The 21,873-nt window shown below is 39.8% G+C and overlaps 1 protein-coding gene across 9 annotated transcripts in view; it reads left to right on the forward strand.

Annotated features, from left to right (window-relative positions):
- The window catches only part of TENM1 (teneurin transmembrane protein 1), a 1,180,670-nt gene that overhangs the window by 955,975 nt on the left and 202,822 nt on the right, over positions 1 to 21,873 (forward strand). For 8 of the 9 annotated variants that reach the window (XM_068251163.1, XM_068251165.1, XM_068251162.1 and 5 more), the window contains 2 exons: positions 10,897 to 10,917; positions 20,984 to 21,216. In XM_068251163.1, coding sequence (XP_068107264.1) covers positions 10,897 to 10,917; positions 20,984 to 21,216 — 254 coding nt within the window. The remainder of the gene's footprint in view (positions 1 to 10,896; positions 10,918 to 20,983; positions 21,217 to 21,873) is intronic. The other variant, XM_068251167.1, reaches the window with a different exon arrangement.

The following is a 21,873-nucleotide window of genomic DNA, read 5'->3' on the forward strand; positions in this document are numbered from 1 at the left end:
CAGCAATATAGTATAATCAGAGCTCACAATTCCCAGCAGTGAAGTGAAACAGCCCTCCACCAAGATTAGGCAATTAGGTATCGAAGGAAGCCTAACCTAACGGCAATGCACAAAAAAAGCACGCCTAGAATTTGCTAGGGCCCATGCTGAAAAAGATGAAGACTACTTGAACTCTAGGGATGAGACAAAGATCACTGTTTTTAGAACTAATGGTTTCAAAACTGTATGGTGTCTTAAAGGGACTCCGAGCTCTGAGTAAAAATAAAATTTGAACTTACCCGGGGCTTTCTCCATCCCAGCCCTGGTCGGGACGTCCCACGCCGGCCTCCTGGCTCTTCTCCCGGCGGCTGTCCGCATAGCGCGGACAGGCCGGGCCCCCGGACGACACTGGCGAGTGTCGGGGCTTCTCCTTCCCTATACGTCACGAATGACGTCACACGCCGGCCGCCGCGCGTCATGACGGCGGCCGGCGTGACAGCACGGCGCATGCACGATTAAACCGCGCATGCGCCGTGCTGTCACGCCGTCCGCCGTCATGACGCGCGGTGGCCGGCGTGTGACGTCATTCGTGACGTATAGGGAAGGAGAAGCCCCGACATTCGCCAGTGTCGTCCGGGGGCCCGGCTTGTCCGCGCTATGCGGACAGCCGCCGGGAGAAGAGCCAGGAGGCCGGCGTGGGACGTCCCGACCAGGGCTGGGATGGAGAAAGCCCCGGGTAAGTTCAAATTTTATTTTTACTCAGAGCTCGGAGTCCCTTTAAAGGTAAGGATTTCAAAGAAAAATGCATGGTGCCTACAGTGAAAGATGATGGTGGCAGTGTCTTTATGTGGACACTGCATGAATGCTGCTGGTGTTGGGAAGCTGCATTTCATTGATGGTATAATGAACTCAACAATGTACTGCTATATACTGAAGGAGAAGATGCTGCCATCACTCAATGCACTTGATCATCGTGCACTTTTCCAACACAACAATGATCCAAACACACATCTAAAGCTACTGTTGCACTTCTGAAGAAGAACAGGGTGAAGGTGTTTGAAGGGCCAAGTATGTTTCCTGATCTGAACTCAATCGAACACCTGTGGGGAATTCTGAAGCAACATGTTGAGCATCACTCTCCATCCAGCATCCAGGCTCTAAAAGAGGTTATTCTTGAAGAATGGAAAAAGATAGATGTTGCAATATGTCGCCAACGTGTTCATTCCTTGGTGCTGTCCTTAAAAATCACGGTGGTCATACAAAATACTAGATGTAGTCGTTTTTGTTGTGGGGTGTATTCATTTTTGCTTCAACCAATTTGAGTAAAACGTAAAGGGACTCCGAGCTCATCTAAAAAATAAAAGTTGTACTCACTAGGGGCTTTCTCCAGCCCAGTGCTGGTCGGGAGGTCCCACGCCGGCGTCCTGGCTCCTCTCCTTCTCCCCGCTCCGGAATGGCTGACAGGCCGCAGCCCGGGCGACACTCTCCCGAGTGTCGGGCTGCTTCTTCCGCATATGACGCGGATTACGTCACACGCCGGCCGCCTCGCGTCATCACGGTGGCCGGCGTGAAAGTACTGCGCATGCGCGCTTTAATCACACTCTTCAAAAAAATGTTTGGACTTCCTGTAAAGACAGGAAGTAAGTGATACTGCCCCAGCTAAGCACACAAGGAGTAATTAAAATTAGTTATAACATCTTTCTGTACAAGCCAAACTAAATAACATCCTTTGTGGTTGCTTTAGCACACCCCTATACTTTCTGAGACAGAGAATCCAATGTCCCCCATTCAATCCAGATTCTGGTTTTTGCTAAGTAAATTTTTACTAAAGGTACTTTAGAATTTTCCTTTCAGTCTCTAATGACCAAATTAATTAATTACTGTAAGAACAATTCTTCATGCTTCACTTATACAGTAGATAATCATGATGTTGTGCATCAGAATATGTATTTTATTTGTTTTCTACAGTTAATGTTTTTAATTTAAAGTTTCCATTTGTAGTATACAAATTAAATGTGTAAAATAATATTTTTAAAGATGAGCCATGGAACCTCATTTTGCCCTTAATTCCATTGTTAAAGTGACTGTGTAGTGTGAGGTCTATGGAAGATGCCATATTTACTTCTTTTAAACAATGTTAGTTGATGACTGTCCTGCTTATCCTCTGCCTGTGATACTTTAAGCCACATACTCACAGGGGTTTTTTTTTCTCTGCTCATTACCAGCTTCTATTGCTGGAGGACAGGGTTAGTATAGCTCTGAGACAGGGCCCTTATGCTGTTTGTTTTCATGTGTTTTTCAAAGCTGACCATATTCAGCACCTTGGAAGGCATTCTGCCCTGTAGTAACTGAGCAATATGCAAACTCAAACCCCACTGGCTCACACATGAGTAAAACTTCACAAGCGGTTAAGAAATAAGGCATGCACTAACCTTTGGTACCCTGCATTGATGGATGTCCAGGGTACCACAGCTCACTGTAATCTTTGTGAATAAAAGAAATATTGGTAGAATGTAATAATGGCACCTATTAAAAAGCCCCCCCCCCATTCATATTAATGCAAATCTTTTCTCTATTTGCTCCAAGTGTATAAAAAGGGCACCGCGAAAATATAAAACAACTATATTGCTTGTTATCTTTAACTTGTCTTTACACACCAAATGTATCGATTACAGTAGTGATTTAACAAATAATAATTTCTGAAACGCTATAATTTCTAAAACTGTTCCCTATGCTTTCTAAGGAAGAAATTGTTTACATTTCAATTTTTTGCACCACAATAAGCAGCTTCCGCAAATCTCACCCCTGTTACAAATTATCGTTCTTGAACAAATTTACTTAAACTTATACTGTATATTAAAAAAGTTTATTTTTACGATTTGTCTCCTCAATTATTATTATAGAATATCATTATTATAAACAATATTTTTGTGGCATATTCTGGTGCCCATTTTACCGAACGATAACTTCAATATCATTTATATCTGGAGCCCTTTTTACCCAGACACTTTATTATATTCACACTAAATATTTATAAAACTATCACCTTTATCTACCAGTTTCCCATGATCTTCTCAAATAGTTTATATTTTCCATGCATGGATGCTTTATTTGTGAATTTAATATTTTTACAGTACCTGATTTCACATACATTAAGCATTTATAGAGAACTATCTTGTTTCTGCCTCTGGTGGTATAGATTTCATGCTGGATACAGTGCACTTCCTCAACCACAACAAACCGCATCATGAGGTTACAAACAGGAAGCCATAACATTGTTTTTGTGTAAATAAAGAAAATGAATTTAAACTTCCTCTAAGCAACGAATGTGTTTATTAATGAGGAGACACTGTTCCTGTCACACTAATTTCAAAGGATTTGCAGTGCACCTTCAAAACAAGATGTTAAAACCAGAAACTTTATCCTGAGGCTGAGTGTCAAAATAAGTAAAATTAGCAGCTATAACACTGAACACGGCAGAGAAAAAAAGTAATCATTGCTCTGTCAACATAATGCCTCTGTATCAGTGGTGTTAATGAAACACCAACGAAAACTGCAGAATAGGGCCTGATTAGTGCACATACTGTGTTATCTCTCTTAGTTTGTAGCTAACAATTATCACTAATCTGTAGCCACTGACAAGGAAATAGTTTGTTGAGAGAAAAAACTGAAACTCAAATTATAATTTTTTCATGAAGTAGAGCTTTACCTAATTATCTAGGTAGTTTTGGCATAACGGTATATGAAGCTATTAGATGATTTCTGAAATATTATATTAGTCTCTTAAGAAAAGACCTAGCTACAGTCTTTGGTGCCCCTATCCCCCCCCCCCCCCCGCGCAAGAATAGCATGGTTCCTCCTCCCTTGCAACCAAAGCCCACACACACACACACACACACACACACACACACACACACACACACACTACTTTGCAGAAGGAGGGAAGAGGAGTATGTCCCCATAGGCCATGAGTCTTTTTGAGTTGCAGGGGTCACAGGGGCTATAGTTATCATTAAACAATTTAAAAGCACCCCATATTAATTGTGCAAGTTTCCCCAGACGCAACAATCAAAAACCCTTTAAAGAGGAACTTTAACCAAGGATTGAACTTCATTCCAATCAGTAACTGATGCTTCCTTTCCCATGAGAAATCTTTTCCTTTTCTCGAATAGGTCATTGAGAGAGTCCGTATGGCTGAAATTGGGGTGAAACCCCTCCCAGGGTTTGATGTCATGGCTAATGGTCCTGACAGTTTGCTGTCTGTAAACCTCATTGCATTGTGGGAAATAACAGCTTTTATACAACTGCCAAGCAAGCAATATCTCCCTCTGTGCATGAAAGTCTCAGTAATGAGCATTCCGTACAGATCAACTGGGCATTCCGTATAGATCACCTGGCAGAACTAAAGATGTCACCACCACCAGTGATAAACTTCAGAATGTGCGGCCCAGGAGGAGGAGAGAGAGGAGAAGAGATCAGCACTGCAGTCAACTGTTTATTCCATAGTGTGACAAAGTTACAAGCATAAAAAACACATTTGTGCAAACATGCAACATACCAGTCTGGGCGGCAGTGTGGGTGATGGTGGGTGCTGGGCACTGTAAGCCTTACAGCTGTTTCACGCAGATATGCGCTTCTACGGAGGCTCTGGTCCAGGCTGGCTGCTGGCCGGGTGTTAAATACACTCTAAGGTCAGCATTCGGCGTGTCTGCGCTGATCGAGACTGCCCACTTCCTGTTTGAACTCCCAATAACGTGTTAGAAGGTGTATGCGTTCTAGCTGGGACTTCCTGGCTTCTGGCACTTCCTTACTATGGTTGCCCAAGCAGACCACACTTATTAGACCACATAAACAGTTGACTGCAGTGCCGGTCTCCTCCCCTCTCTCTCCTCCTCCTGTGCAGCACATCGCTATAACTATTGATCAGAGCACGCAGTCACAGCCACATAGTGTGTGTAGCATTGTGGGCTCTGCCAGCTCCCTGCTCAAGAACATTTCCATCTGTTGCAGTGCCAACCTAACAACCTCTCCATCCTAAACTTCAGAATGTTAATCAGGGAGAGAAAAAAAATTTATAACAAGCAAACACTGACTAAATAATGCATAAATTAATATTGTAAAAAAAAAATAAGCAATTTTATTATTAATATTATTAATTGCTCATTACAATTCCTCTTTAAATGTTTGTGAGTAAACATAAATACAAAATGCATAAAATCCATAAATATGAAAAAAAAATAAGATAGAAAAAAAAGTTTTATTTGGGAGTGTCCAGAAATTGGATTTTGACAAATTGTAATTCTTGAGTATACTAGAACAGCTGCGGGAGACTGGCAAGCACACTAAAAGAAAACCCAAACAAACGCGCCTCCTCTAGCATATTGAATTTTGATGTAAAAAACACATGCTAAAAGTTACACTTACTTTTCTGAAGTGTGGAGTCTCTGCATGTAAGCCAAGGTGTCAGGTCAAAAGCAGGGGACCATGGCCAGCAGGAACCTTAAACAGAAAGTCCTCCAATTCAACCACGAACCATCATTAGCTGCACCAACAAATACTACTGCCCTGAGGAGTGTCCACATCACAATGCATTCCCCCCACCCCAACCCCCCTTTTCATCAGGCTATGGTTATGCCTGATATCCTTTCAAAGTCTGTACAGGTGTCTTTACAATGCCTGCTGACTGCTCGTTTGTGATTAATCATGCTGAAAAAAAAAACATGCAAGTTTGCCACTGACTCCTCCGTTCTTCATTGAGTAGAACACACTGGTCAGCAGATAGCCAAGCAGTGTTTTTGTACAGGGAAAGGCCACCCCAAAACTATCAAAGATGATAATTTTGGGCAACGATTATTGGAAGTGTGTACTCAGCTTAATCTCCCTGGCAATATGATTATTTCCAGATTTAAAGTCTAAAAGCCGTGCAATTTTTTTACAAGCTTTTAGACCCTAAAAACAAGAAAAAAAATACCACAGAGATCTGCAGCAGCCCCTGCATAGAACTCACTCAGACACAGAATTAGCGCTCTGAACTGCGGATTTCTGTCCCAAGCCTGATTTGGGATTACTGCTAAGGAGGTTAAGAGCCTTCCTAGAAGTTTGCATGAAAACATTCTTCGTTTTTCTCTCAGACTGTTTTCTATGAACAACAAGCACAAATGCTCTTCACCCATGAGGCTCTATGCTGCAGTTTCATGAAGGCTGAGGCCCACTAATCTTATTACCAATGTTTTACATGAATACAGGTAGTGACAGTTGACCAATGGGAGTGGGTTTACATAACAAGATTAGCACACAAGCACACTTTGGCTTATGGATATCTGTAGCGTAACATTCATTTATTTCACTCTATGTGAACAAGAGGCAACTGCCATGATGCATTACTGATAAATAAATCATTTGTTTATGTGACTTTGAAGATCGTAAAGAGGCTCCCCTCCCCCCCATCATCCTCAGACAGTAGAATTGATCTAGCTCTGGGATCCCCGAAAGTCTGCTTGTCGCTGGTGTGCGCAGCCGCAATAGCAGCTCGGGCTCCAGCAAAATTACTGCTCCTTTCTCCTCTGCAATATTGAGGGAGTCTCTATAGCTACATGAGGAGAAACTCGACAAATGCACAGTTCTGCCTCCTGTATGAAAGAGGCCTAAATGTCCCTCACAGGACAAGACCTCAAAAGCTAATTCTCACCATAGTAATACTCTAGTTTCCTATCATAGTGTAAGGCAGGCTTTCTCAACCCAGGTTTCCTGGAACCCCAAGATTCCTTGAGGACTCTGCAGGAGTTCCTTGGCATTTTCCCCCATTGTGGCTGGATAGTGTAATGGTTAAGGGCTCTGCCTCTGACACAGAAGACCTGGGTTCAAATCTTGGCTCTGCCTGTTCAGTAAGCCAGCACCTATTCAGTAAGGAGTTTTTTGGGCAAGTCTCCTTAACACTGCTACTGCCTACTGAGTGCGCTCTAGTGACTGCTTCGCAAGTGCTTTGAGTCCGACAGGAGAAAGGCGCTATACAAATACTGCAATTATTATTATTATCGTAGAGGAAGTATAATAGAGCACATTATAATAGGGGTACTGTAAAAATAAGCACTAAATTGGTGCTCAGAATAATAATGAGCACAGTATAATGAGTGACAATGTAATAGGAGTTAGTGAAATTAACAGCCTCACCTATTTTTAAAGACCATGCCTCCGGAAAAATATATGCAGGGGTTCCTCTAGATTAAACAATTGTTTGCAGGGGTTCCTTAGGATTCAAAAGTTATTTGCAGGGTTCCTCCAGGGTAAAAAGGTTGAGAAAGGCTGGTCTAAGGCCAAGGCAAGTGCTTAGTCAACTTGCCAGTATATTTTGGGGGTATTGAGAGAGACCCATATAAGCATGGGGAGAATTTATGAACTCCATGCTGGTAATGTCTTAGCTAAGATTTACCCTGGAACCCTAGCACTGGGAAAATGACACCCACTGTGCCACCTGCTATACTGCTCTAGGACTAATATGTACTGCATTGCTGACTAGTGATGAATTCTAATTATGTTTCTAGCACTTCAAAAACACCAGACTTTTTTATTTTCTTACATCAGAGTACAAAACAACAACATACTTTTTTGTTTTATTTAGTTTTTTGTCAAAAAGCCTTTGCTCACTTTCTGTCGAGATAACACCTGTAACCTAACAGTGAGGCAGAAACTCAAAAATATGTATGGCCCTGATGGCACGTTTTCATTTAAGCAACGCAGGAGCCGTGCATCAGCGCGGCTCTGCATAGCATGTGACTCCCCCGGGGGAAGCACTTGTGATCCCATTCATTATGATGAATGGGATCGTGGGCGCAATCTCCCTAAAGGTGGCCACACACCATACAATTTTTTAAATATCTGTTCAATTTAAGAATTGCAATCAATTTTTCTGACTGATTGTAACATTTCAAAAATATGACCAATGTACCACACACCTATGTTCAATTCTTCCCCCAATTATGATAAAAATGATTGGAAACTCTAACAAAATTGCTAGGGTGTGTATATTAATAAATTGACAATCCAACACACACCATACAATCTTTAGAAAGATTGAAGAAAAATATCTGGCAGTCCGGATTGATTAAAATCGAAGAAAATGGGAAATCCGATCAGATTTTTCAGTCGAATGAAAAAAAAGCTTTCGATTTTTTCGGGAGATACGATCATTTTTATCGAATTACTGTAAAATCGGATCATTTTATTGTATCGTGTGTGGCCACCTGGCCACACACGATACAATAAAATGATCCGATTTTACAGTAATTCGATAAAAACGATCGTATCTCCCGAAAAAATCGAAAGCTTTTTTTTCATTCGACTGAAAAATCCGATCGGATTTCCAGTTTTCTTCGATTTTAATCAATCCGGACTGCCAGATATTTTTCTTCAATCTTTCTAAAGATTGTATGGTGTGTGTTGGATTGTCAATTTATTAATATACACACCCTAGCAATTTTGTTAGAGTTTCCAATCATTTTTATCATAATTGGGGAAAAATTGAACATAGGTGTGTGGTACATTGGTCATATTTTTGAAATGTTACAATCAGTCAGAAAAATGTATTGCAATTCTTAAATTGAACAGATATTTAAAAAATTGTATGGTGTGTGGCCACCTTTAAATGCAGGCAATCATGCGCTGCAATTCAGTGGTGAATTGCAGCGCATGTATGGAAACATCAGACAGTGCAGTCTATGCCCTCTCATGTCACTGTGATCGTGTTTCCATAAGCGCGGCTGAAAGCACGCATATGAAAATATGAAAACAAGCCATTTCCATTATCCACAAATCAAACCTTCAGAAACAGTTTTGGTTTAAAATTAAAGTGTGCACTAAGGTGAAATAAATAAATAATCTGTGCCGTATCTAATCAAGACTGCTCTTTTAGACATTTTATTTTCTTGTGTTTAGCTGGCCTGTTTTTATCTACTACACACTCACACTTTACCACGTGGAAATCAGTGTTGGAATCCTGTACTTAAATGCCTTATTTTTTATGTGTCCAAATAATACATAATTACTACAAAACACGGCACCGTGCAAGCCAGCAATTCACTGAATTACTGGCACAAGGAAAAATAACAACACATGTTGGCAAAATAACTAAAATTAGGGCCTTTATTAAAGATATTTATTATTAATGTTTAAAAACAACATGTTTGACATTCTGAAATGTAGTTATAAAGTGTAAACAGCAAATAACCCCAAGCTTTACTAATGATTAGGAGCTGGTATACTAAACATTACAACTTGAGAGGTATGCATATCTTGGCTGACTATTGGCCATATCTATGCATCTATGCATCTAATTTACTGAAAAGCTGTACAGCTCTCATGTTTGTTTTCTTTGACATTTCCCATAGTCCTTTGCAAGGTACATTGAAAATATATATGGCACCAGCTGTCCCTTAGAGGTGGTAACAGTGTAACACTCCATACTCTCATGTTTCTTCCACATTCTACAGGCATTTTGGGATGGAGACAATTAACCAACCAGAAAGGCACATGGGCTACCGCTTGTTCATTCACGCCTTTCTGCCGGGTCCTCAGGCACAATTTTGAATGGCATCCTTACAATATATGATGTCCAGTGGATATGATGTCAGCTGGGTGTGGTTTCTGTGCAGCTGGTTTTATCTTACTAGTGTTTGAGAAATGTATAAATTATGGAAACAAGTTTTATCTATGAGTCCTTCAGGCTGGGAATTTACTCCTGAAGATGTCAGCATTACCTGTGTCAGGTTCATGAAATTTGTTGAGTCCGCTGAAAAAAAAAAACTGTGATATTTGAAAAATACTATGGTTATATTACTCCATTTAGTAGTGACTGAAGCAATTGCTAGTGGACAAACTCCGTCCAGACAGGGAGACAGGGCGCACATAAAAAAAACTCCATTCCAATATGATGAGTATTTTTTTTAATTTTAATTATGGATTATTTTTTCTGAGATATTACAGTATTCATTTTTACAAAATATCAATGCTGCTTTTTTGTTAATTGAAAGGGTTGTGCTACATGCAAAAGAGGTCAGACATGCTGAGATAATGTGCCTTCTCTCCAGGCATACCCTTAGCCAACATTAGGTAACTGCCAGATCTGGTCATATGGAACTGTCACTGGGTATCAATGGAAGCCATTGGACTTAGATTTAGAGGTTGAGTTGGATGTGAGGTTTAGGTTTAGTTTTTTAGAGCATAGATTAGACTGGATTATATCTTAGGTTGTTTAAAACTGACATAGTACTTGTTTTAAGGGAAAATGATGCTGTGACAAAACATCACAAATGGCATTTGGCAGCAAAAATATCTAAGGGTAAGGGTAAAAATATAGTGTATACCAAGAACAAAGTTACCAAACTAATTTGGAGAAGCTGAAAACCATGCACTGAAGTACAGTAGGGCAATTCACTGCATTCTGCATTGAGATGAATGGCGGCAGCATTCATCTCAATGTGTTTACCACTGTTTGCCGATGATCGCGTAGCATCGATGGAGTTTTCCGACACACTGCTTGTAGCATCTTACATTAGCTTTGTTTGTGGTTTTGTGTCCTCATAAGGGGTGTAAAATGTGAAGCCACGACAAAACGGTGGGGACTGAAACTGCTAAACGCCCTTTTCTGCTAAACGCTTTTGGAAAGCAGAACAAGCCACCGCGATCTATCTTTTTGAACCAACCCTTACTTAAACCATCTAACTGTAGGTTTACTTTTTCCAGCCGTAACTGTGAAGTGTCATGGAATATGCTGGCGTAATACAAATGAATGATAATAATATGATTTTCTTTTTATCTGTCTGTAGTGAAATGTAAGGGTTTTAGGCTTTACAATTTTGCACTAATCCTGATTATTGTTTTCCGCTTCTCTCTCTGTTCTGCAACCCTAATTTATTACATCAGGAACAGAGATACAAGACACAGGTAAGTGAATCACCAATGGAGTCATTTATAACGTTATTGATTTAGCATAAAAAAAAGAAGCGAGAGATGTAATATATTACTAATCTACTCAACATTTGGAAAAGGTGTACATAAACAATATTCAAGGCACAGGGAGCTTTCCTTCTAATTCCTTTTTATTGCTTTGCTCTAAATGTGACATTAAACAATCATGTTTCAGCTATGAATCAATCAGTCTATCGTCATTCCAACTGCAGTGCTGCACGAAGTCAACAAAGAATGTGAATGGGTTTTGTGCAGGGATGCTAAATATACCTTTTCTATTTTTAATTAAATGTACAAATAAAAAATTCCCAGATATGTGTATCCCCAAGAGCTGAGATCATACGCTTTATATGCAGCTGGAATGACTGCCTGCCAGATTTCTTTATGAGCAAGAATTTTAAACTAATTTAAGGTGACCAAGATTGTCTATTTCTGGAATATCTTGACAGCACTGGCCTCTGATATGTGTACCTGTCAGGGCCGTGGTGATGTGATAACATTATGCATCTAAATTGACATTTTTATTATGTTCAGCAGAATGGCAGTCATTGTTTACTTTACCCAAATAACTGTCTGGCAAATGAAAACTTCAAAAGTATATTATATGTGGAATGATTTACCATGTATGCTGGCCTTCACCGTTCTCCCAGTGCCAATCATCTTGGCAGATTGGGTCGGGAATTATGCTGGGCACATAATTGCAAAATTCCCAGCAGATTTCATCAGATCAACTGAGGTTACCAGTAGTGCAGTAGATGGTTTAATGAGGCAAATATGTAATGGAACTTCACTGTGTTAATTTTAGCATCCAATAAGGTGGTTAGAAAAAAATAGTATATTTGTTGCATGTGATAACAAGTTTAAAGCTATCACTCAAACGTAACTGTTCTTTATTGCATATTTACTTTAATGATCACCTTTACTAGACAAGGCAAGACAAGACAAATAACATTTATATTGCGCTTTTCTCCTGGTGGACTTAAAGCACTTGAACTGCAGCCACTAGGGAACCCTCAGTAGGCAGTAGCAGTGTTAAAGAGAAACCGTAACCAAGAATTGAACTTCATCCTAATCAATAGCTGATGCCCCCTTTTCCATGAGAAATCTATTTCTTTTCTCAAACAGATCATCATGGGGCTCTGTATGGCTGATTTTGTCGTGAAACCCCTCCCACAGTGTGATGTCAGCGCCTTACAGCACTGAGGTACTGACATCACACTGTGGGAGCCTTGTTGCATTGTGGGAAACCACAGCTGTTTCCAAATGCCTAAAAAGCAATCAGCATCTCCTTCCAGTGACATCACCTGCCAGCAGTACAAATGTCACCATTTGATAAATGTCAGAGTGTAAATCAGGGAAAGGAAAGATTTTACAATGGGCAAACATGGACTAAATCATTTATACATAATTATTGTAATAATTAAGCACTTTTTTATTACATTATTTTCACTGGAGTTCCTCTTTAAGGAGTCTAGCCCATGGGCTCCTTCTTGAATAGGTGCTGTCCTACTGAACAGAAAGAGACGAGATTTGAACCCAGGGTTCTGGTGTCAGAGGCAAAGCCCTTAACCATTACACCATCCAACCACTAGGACTGTCCAACTCCAATCCTCAAAGGCCTTATCCTTGGCTTATCTAGTGGCTGAATGGAGTAATAGTTAAGGGCTCTGCCTCTGACACAGAAGACCAGGGTTCGAATCTTGGCTCTGCCTGTTCAGTAAGCCAGCACCTATTCAGTAGGAGACCTTTGGCAAGTCTCCCTAACACTGCTACTGCCTATAGAGCGCGTCCTGGTGGCTGCAGCTCTGGCGCTTTGAGTCCGCCAGGAGAAAAGCGCGATATAAGTGTTCTGTGTTTGTTTGTTTGTTTGTTTATCCATGCCAGTGTTTAGGATGGACTGAGAAACTTAGAAATATGTTGTACTTGAGGAACGACACCTTTCCTGATTTAGTCCCATCAATTAATTTGAACGGTTCCAAAAATGTGTGAGGACCTCGAACCTTGAGGACTGGAGTTGGACAACACTGACCTAAACTGGCTAATATTTCATATATCCTCCTTATCAATCTGCTAATACAGTGGGATGCTAAAGTTTGTGAAACCTTGCTAATCGTCATGATTTTCCTGTATAAATCATTGGTTATTACGATAAAAAGTGTCAGTTAAATATATCATATAGGAGACAGACACAGTGATATTTGAGAAGTGAAATGAAGTTTATTGGATTTACAGAAAGTGTGCAATAATTGTTTAACCTATTTTGGTTCCTGGACGTAGAAACTACGTCCAGGAACCATGCGCGCTACCGCGCTTCCGCGGCCGATCACGCGCGTGCACGCGCACTCCCGGCCGCGGATTCGGTAGCCACGGAATCAATGTATCAGGCTATGGTGCCCGATCACTGATTCCTCTCCCCCGCTGAAAAAGCGACAGCTTCTCTCGGAAGCTGTGCTTTTTCTGGCCGTTGCCTCCCCTCTGCATCACGTGTGTTACGCTTAGAGTGACGTCATATAAACAAACTCATGTGGCCAAAAAGTAAAACTACAACTAAAAGTAAAAAAAATAAAAAACAACACACAATTACATTATAAAACTATAGTTTACATCCCACCCTCCCAAAAATACCCAAATAAAATGTTTAATATAAAAAAAAACCATTACAATAAAAAAAAACATGTAAATATTTACCTAAGGGTCTAAACTTTTTAAATATCAATGTAAAGATGAAATATTTCTATATTTTTTTTTATTTTAAACTTGTAAATAGTGATAGATGCAAAATGGAAAAAATGCACCTTTATTTCCAAATAAAATATTGTCGCCATACATTGTGATAGGGACATAATTTTAACGGTGTAATAACCGGGACATATGGGCAAATACAATACGTGAGTTTTAATTATGGAGGCATGTATTATTTTAAAACTATAATGGCTGAAAACTGAGAAATAATGATTTTTTTCTGTTTTTTTCTTATTCTTCCTGTTAAAATGCATTTACAGTAAAGTGGCTCTTAGCAAAATGTACCCCCCAAAGAAAGCCTAATTGGTGGCGGAAAAAACAAGATATAGATCAGTTCATTGTGATAAGTAGTGATAAAGTTATGGGCTAATGAATGGGAGGTGAACATTTCTCAAGTGAAAACGACGGAACGCGAATGGGTTAAATAAAATTAGGCAGGTGCATAAATTTGTCAGACAGAGGCGCTCAAACCTATTGCTTGACCCACTGAGTTGTGCTCCAATTTTTGCCTGAGGAAGCGGGGCCACGCCCGCAAAACGCGTTGCATTTGTGGAGTTGAATAAATTATTTGTCAATTCTGTTTTATCAAGACTCAAGTGAGGTTTCTTTTTTTGTAAGAGGGAGGTGAGTCCACCTTAACATCCCCCTCTGCTTTTAAGCGATTTTTAAAACATTTTACTCTACTCTGGCGCCTCTGTATACCGAGTTTTTGCTGATGTTTAGGAGTAGGGGGAGGATTACTGTAAGGAGGAGGTAGACACCTTAGTACAATATTTGGTAGTATTGCCAATAGTCTACTAGTGGCTTCACTTGGCCCCCAAATTCACGTGGCACCTTTTTTACATGTATGCTCAAAGGGATTTTCTCAGCATGGCACAAGCAAAGGACTTGCACAGAATAAGCAAAGGACAAAAAGACTGGCTTCCAGTCTACCAAAACAGATGCATTGTGGACCTTCACTGTGGTTACTTCAAACATTCAATTGACTACTTGAAAATGACCAAATAAATACATTCATAAATAAAACAGTATCTTCTGTATGTGCTGGGGTGTTTCAAGTGATATGACAAATTGATGTTTTAGTTGATATCAAATATTTTCTTTGTTCAAACAGTTATCTGTATGAATAGCGATGAACCACCGTTCCTAACTTGAGAGAATCAAGCAAAAGACCCATATTCATAGCAAATGCTAAAGCAGTGATCTATCCTTGCTTTATAAATAGGCAACAGAGTACTTCTTAAACAGTCAACTGAGTGTTAGACCCTGTAGTTTACTGACAGTTACATGGGCAAGTGGAAACCTATTCATCATAACATGGGAGGTGAATGGCCAATGCAGCAAAAAGCAGTTTACTGTGATCACTTTAAACAGATTATCTATCGAGGCAGATCCTCCCTTCCCTTTCCCTCTTCTCCTTCCCTCTCTCCCTCTCCTCTCCGGTCTCCCTTTCCCTCACTCCCCATCTCACTTCTTCATTGCCCCTATTAATTTTCCCTTTGCTATAAGAAATATAAAAATACCACTTAAAGCAAACCTGAAGCAAAAATAAAGGTAAATTCACGCTATCGCGTGAAAAATGGGTTTTGCGCGGAAAAACAGTTATCGTGTGCAAACATTTGCGTTTGAGCATTAACACAAATTTTTCGCCCTTAAACGCTCACGTTCGCTCACGATAACGCAAAATTATCGAGCAATCGCGACCGTTAACGCACGAAAAATTGAGGTTAACGCGCAAACGGGAATTTTTGCACGTGATAATCGTTATCACGCGAAATTTCGTGCTAAGCACTTTTCACAGCGTGCTAACAGTTAGCACAGTTTTGTGACTCAAGCCCCATGTATTGTATGTGTAGTACAGCTGAGAAATGGAACATAAGTCGCAAAGAAAAGAGTCTCATATTATTTCCAGTACAGGAAGAGTTAAAAAAACCTCAGTTGTTATCTATGCAAAAAGAGCTTCTCTGATCTCTTCGACCCACTGGTTCGGATACAGTCTGAAGCCCTTAAAGTGGATCTGAACTCTTGCACAGGACAGAAGAAAAGCATACATCAATGTTTGTATTTAGAGAATTTCGCCTGTCTAGTTCCCCCTCATCTGTGACTAAGCACAAGTTGTAATTTGATCCCTCTGCCATGGCAGAGAGCTGGTTGACATATAGCAGACATATAGTTAACAATATGTCTGCTTCCAAGAAAGCAGGAAGAAGAAACGCTGCCGATTTATTGCAGGATTTCTTTCAGCTGTAACAAAGAAATGTTTTTCTTTAAAGGTTATTATGCTGTTGTGTATCTTATAGAGCAGAGAGGACGGTTAAAACATGAAAGAAAAAGTGAGAGACAGTTTGTAATAAGGTTTTACAGCAGGAGAGTTCAAATGGTCATTAGTTCTGCTTTATTTAATATTTTAAAAGACAGAGTATGATTTTAAAACTGTGACAGAATGATGCAATATTATTAAGAAAGCTATATAACTGAAAATAAAATATGAGATTCTTTTCTTGCTACAAATGTTCCATTCCTTATCCGTACTACACATACAATTCATTATCTCAAGGTTTTTTTCGCTTTATGTTTTGCTTTAAGTGAGAAACAGTTTTTCTCATATGGCTGCTGGCTCTCCAATGACGGGATTGGGTCACGCAATGTTGGAAACATGTGACCTTGCTGACCAATAGGAGAGCAGGAGAATATCCCAACATCATGGAAAGCAGTGGCCATGATTGGTGGCAAGAGACTGACATAGATCTGCTCTCTGACCCTCTGAGTGGGAAGAGCTCCTTTGCATTCCTATAAACTTGAATATATTTTATTTACCTAAAAGATGGTATAGCTATCATTGCAAAGATATGTAATGCAGCACTAGCGATGTGCCATATCACACCTTTAGAAATAGTATTCCTCACTCTATTTTACATTAAAATGTGAAAAGATAACTTTTAAAATGGTCCTCTTAAAGTTCCACAACTAGATGCATTATGGTTGAAGTAAATACATTAAATATCATTTTTTTACAATGATGATAATTAAAATAACTGCTCTACACCTAACGAATAATCACCTAAGTATTATGGTGCACAGTGGTATAGCTGCACAGCTATAGCCTCCAGTGGGAATTCCACACTGCTGTCACCTCCTTCCTTCCTTCGCAAGCACTCCATATACAACAAAACATAGGACTACAATCCCCACATTCTAAGAACAGCTGTGTGAAGTAAGAGAGGTGTAAGCGGAGGGAAAGAAAGGAGTTTGTTAAAATGTACTGGTATTCATAAGTACTTTTTAAGATGAGAGACTGAACTGCGCGCTTGCACCCATGATCTCCATTCGGCTGCAATTAAAATACAGCTGAACGGCAGCATTTTTACCTCCACGTGTGTCAGCACTTGATATGTGTGGCATTAACTGGCAGAAAAGAACAGCAACATGTTGCACCTGAGTAAGGCTACAGCCTCGCTCAAATGGGACTCCATGGATGGGATGTCTGTCTATTGCTGGTACAAAGCACTAACAAGCACCCGGTCAGTGCAAAGAGTAGCTGACAGGCGGTGAATTCACCACCTTCAATTGCCCAAAACCCTTTTATAGAGGTGATCAATACTACTATGACACCAATTTAGAACTAATGCAGTGGATGAAGGCACCTGGGGCACCAGGGGGGCCTACTGGCTCAGGAACCCAGGTGCAGTTGCAACCTTTGTACAACAGTGATGAAGCAACATTTGTAAAGCACTTTTCCCCTGTAGGACCCATTGTATATTACTATTGTTGCTTAATTGCTGCATTCACACTTTAAAATTACTACTGTCCTTGATCAAATGCAGCAGGGAAGAATCAATGTAAACAAGACACAAAGTAAAATGTATAAAAGTACTTAAAGAAACACTCCAGTTTACCTCATCCAACCAACATCCATCCAATCAACCCCCCCATCCTCCCCCATACACTAGTTTAAGAAAACGTTTGTTGTTCTTATTTTTAAAATCTCTTTGGTACAGAATGTAGCTTTTTGGAACACTTGCATTTTGCTATTAGCAGTCTATATGAAAAATGCTTGCGATCTTAAAGGGACTCCGAGCAGTGCAGAAACTATGGAAAGATCCATATCATTTTAAAGCTCTCTTTCTCCTCTTTCCAATGATATATAAAACTAAGCCTCTTAGTTTTTGCTATTTTCGCAATTGAAATTGCCGCGGTCGCTATTTCAATCGCAAAAAATAGAGAAAACTAAAAGGCATAGGGCGACGATTTAGGTGTCACCAGAAAGAGGAGAAAGAGAGCTTTAAAATGATATCCATCTTTCCATAGTTACTTGTATTACACAGGGCGACACTTTCCCCATTGTCAGCAGCTCCATTCAGCAGAAAAGGTCGCCCTGTGTAATACAATGTAACTATGGAAAGATGGATATCATTTTAAAGCTCTCTTTCTCCTCTTTCTGGCGACACCTAAATCGTCGCCCTACGCCTTTTAGTTTTCTCTATTTATTATTAAAAATCGTGGCCGCTGCAATTTCAATCGCGAAAATAGCGAAAACTAAAAGGCGTAGGGTGGCGGTTTATATATCATTGGAAAGAGGAGAAAGAGAGCTTTAAATATGCATCTTTCCATCGTTTCTGCACTGCTCGGAGTCCCTTTAACAAGATCCAAGTGCAAAAATATTGCAGATAAAGTATTACAAAGTAATATTTCCCAGGATTTGGAACTTTTGCTTCAATGTCACTTGTCCCCCTATAAATTGAAATACCTATATTATACCCAGTGTGTTGTAAAGCACTTTTAAAGGACAAGAGAGTGAAATGACTGTCTTAATGTCCTCTGTAAAAGCACAGTAGAAAACATGTCAGTGTCATATAAATGTATAAATATATAATAATATTATTGTATTTAACAATAGACTACAGTACATTGTTCTGCCTTGAAATTGAGGCCCACGGGATGCTGAGATGCCTAAGTACACTAAACCGCTACTAAGCCCATGATAGAGTCCCCGCTGCTGGCAAAGATTAAAATGTCTGCTGGCATAGCAGAAACCCTAATTGCAAGCAAGCCATCTCTGTGGCAACATCAATCAATGTCCTCGAGTTGTACTTGTAAGTCTTTATTTCCAATCCAAAATACAAGCAATAGCAGGCAGCCACCTGAGCCAATTACCTCATCACAGCTCATGTGTTGCAGAATATCTCCCGCCTGCCGCATCAGATTATGAGATGCCTGGTCTGCAGGTATCATAACGGAATAGCCGCTGACAGTATGTTAAACTTTTCACTTTAATGGTAGAATTCATCACTCACCAAGTGTTTGAGGAGGGGGTTCCCTGCCCAATGTAGCTGATATCTAATTTCTTACGCTGAAATGGAAGCTGCCTCCTGGTCAATCGTGGGTCACAACATTTGCTGGGATTAACATGTTAGAATATCTTTGTGACCCTTACCCTTTTAATCCAAAAACAGGGGGCAATAATTTGACTTCATTATAGTAGATATACTGTATACCATGAATATAACACAACAAAGTGTTAAAGAGCTTAGCATTTACCTTGCATCACCTTACTAGAATCCAGGGCTAAATATTTTATCTGTGTTCGGATGAGTTTCTCTCCACAATAAAAAGTATTCTGCCAATTACATTTGCCTCTCCTTCAAAACATCACTCCACACCGCACACACGTTATAAACTGATCTGAACAGATCATAGTTTGTTTTTGTATTTTTAGCTTTGTAGTGAGTCTGCACAATGATAACCAGGTTGTGCAACAGGTGTTATGGCATGGCTGGGGTTGCACATCATTTGGGCACTAAGTGGTTTGGCTTAATTTGGGCACTCTAATAGCCTAATGCAAATTTTCAGCAGTGATGCTTGGCTATAAAAGCACTCAGCCCTCCGCTATTAAATACCTAAATGTAGGTGTTGGATACCTGCATTTGGCTAATTTTTAACTTACTTTTATGCTTGGCCATGCAATAGCCAAACACAGGTGCCGAATTAATTTACTGTAACCAGTAGCTTGTGCACAGCTACCTAAAACTGATGAAAGCCTGTGCCCAAATCACATATCTATAGAGGAAAATTATGGAAGGTGATTATTTGTTAAAGTCAAAGTTTTTGGTTATTGACTGGCTGCAGGACAGTTGCAAACTAACCAAGAAGTGGAGGAGATGTGATTGCCGGGAGCAGGGTATTGTATAATACTGCCCCTGTCTAGTCTCAGGTTAGCAAAACACTAGGCAGAAATGCCAGTGTTGCAGAAAACGCTAGCGTTTTTGAGAATAATGAAAGTCTATGGGCTGTATGTAAAAATGCATATATGTGCATTTTACAATTTGTGTTTTTGAAAAAGCACAAGTTGCTGCATATTTTCAAAATGCATGTAAAGTGCACATAATGTATCTCAATGGAGATGCTGAGGACTGAATTTTTACTAAACCAATATGATACTGTATTATACTCCATTGGTAATGGGAAAATATTGAAAAACGCAAGCGCGTACTCGTACACAACACTGAGAATTTTAAAAACATTTTTTTTGCATTGCTTTACACTGAATAAACCATCCCTCTACCTATGCCTAACCATAATACCCCACCTGGTGCCTAACCTTAACCACTCTCCTCACACTGCCTAACCTTAAGCAACTCCCTAGGCGCCTAACTCTTAACCACCTCCCCAACTTAGCTAGCTCATGCTTAACCTTACCCCCTTCCTAGCTTTAACTCCCTAAACTACCTCTCTGCTCATAAGCGACAATAGTAAAAGTGGTGACTATCAGCAGTGAACAGTAACTACTGCCACCATTTTAAAGTGGACCCAAACCAAACATTTTTTTAATTCAAAATATTTAGTTGCACCACTCTGACACATACAAAGATAAATAAACACTCCTTCAAGCCTATGATCATTTCAGTGCATGCTTTTCACCCTTCTCTTTTCATAGCTAGGGTTATACAGATGGCATCCATTAGCAATTCTTCCTTTGCCAGACACCTCCTACTCCACCAGTGTGCCGGATTGTGTCCCGGCAATATGAAAGGAAGGGAGGGGTTCCTCCAATAAATGTAATATATTTTATATTTGTCATCATGCAGCTGAAAAAAGGCTGCTATTTATCATTATAATTTAGAAAATAGATTTTATTTCTAAAATCTTGTATTTTTAATTTGGGTCCACTTTAAGTGGCGGTCGTCCAGTGCCATTTTTACCGTCACGTTAAAAATGACCATGGGCAAAAATGTATGCAGATCTATTATCCAGTCGAAAATGATTACAGTTATAATAATATAATGTATTTCTTATCTTTCAGTACTAGCCCTGCTCACAAATATTACCTTGCTGTGGATCCTTCTTCAGAATCTGTTTACCTTTCTGACACTAACACAAGGAAGGTATACAGAGTGAAATCTCTCACTGATGTTAAGGAATTGGCCAAAAACTTTGAAGTAGTGGCAGGAACAGGGGATCAATGCCTCCCATTCGATCAGAGTCTCTGTGGGGATGGGGAGAAAGCGAATGAAGCATCACTCAGTAATCCCAGAGGTAAGCAGATGACTTGTGCTTTTCTCATTGCATGCTGCCATATTGTTTTGATATAAGAAAAGTACAGGATCTTCTCAAAAAAATTAGCATAGTGTGATAAAGTTCATTATTTTCTGTAATGTACTGATAAACATTAGACCTATGGAGATGAAGATTTCATTTTTCAGCACGACCTGGCACCTGCTCACAGTGCCAAAACCACTGGTAAATGATTTACTGACCATGGTATTACTGTGCTCAATTGGCCTGCCAACTCTGCTGACCTGAACCCCATAGAGAATCTGTGGGATATTGTGAAGAGAAAGTTGAGAGACGCAAGACCCAACACGCTGGATGAGCTTAAGGCCGCTATCGAAGCATCCTGGACCTTCATAACACCTGAGCAGTGCCACAGGCTGATTGCCTCCATACCACGCCGCATTGAAGCAGTCATTTCTGCAAAAGGATTCCCGACCAAGTATTGAGTGCATAACTGAACATAATTATTTGAAGGTTGACTTTTTTTGTTTTAAAAACACTTTTCTTTTATTGGTCGGATGAAATATGCAAATTTTTTAAGATAGGAAATTTGGGTTTTCATGAGCTGTATGCCAAAATCATCAATATTAAAACAATAAAAGGCTTGAACTACTTCAGTTGTGTGTATTTGAATCTAAA

Source organism: Hyperolius riggenbachi, chromosome 8 (assembly GCF_040937935.1).
Source record: "Hyperolius riggenbachi isolate aHypRig1 chromosome 8, aHypRig1.pri, whole genome shotgun sequence".
Taxonomy (NCBI): domain Eukaryota; kingdom Metazoa; phylum Chordata; class Amphibia; order Anura; family Hyperoliidae; genus Hyperolius; species Hyperolius riggenbachi.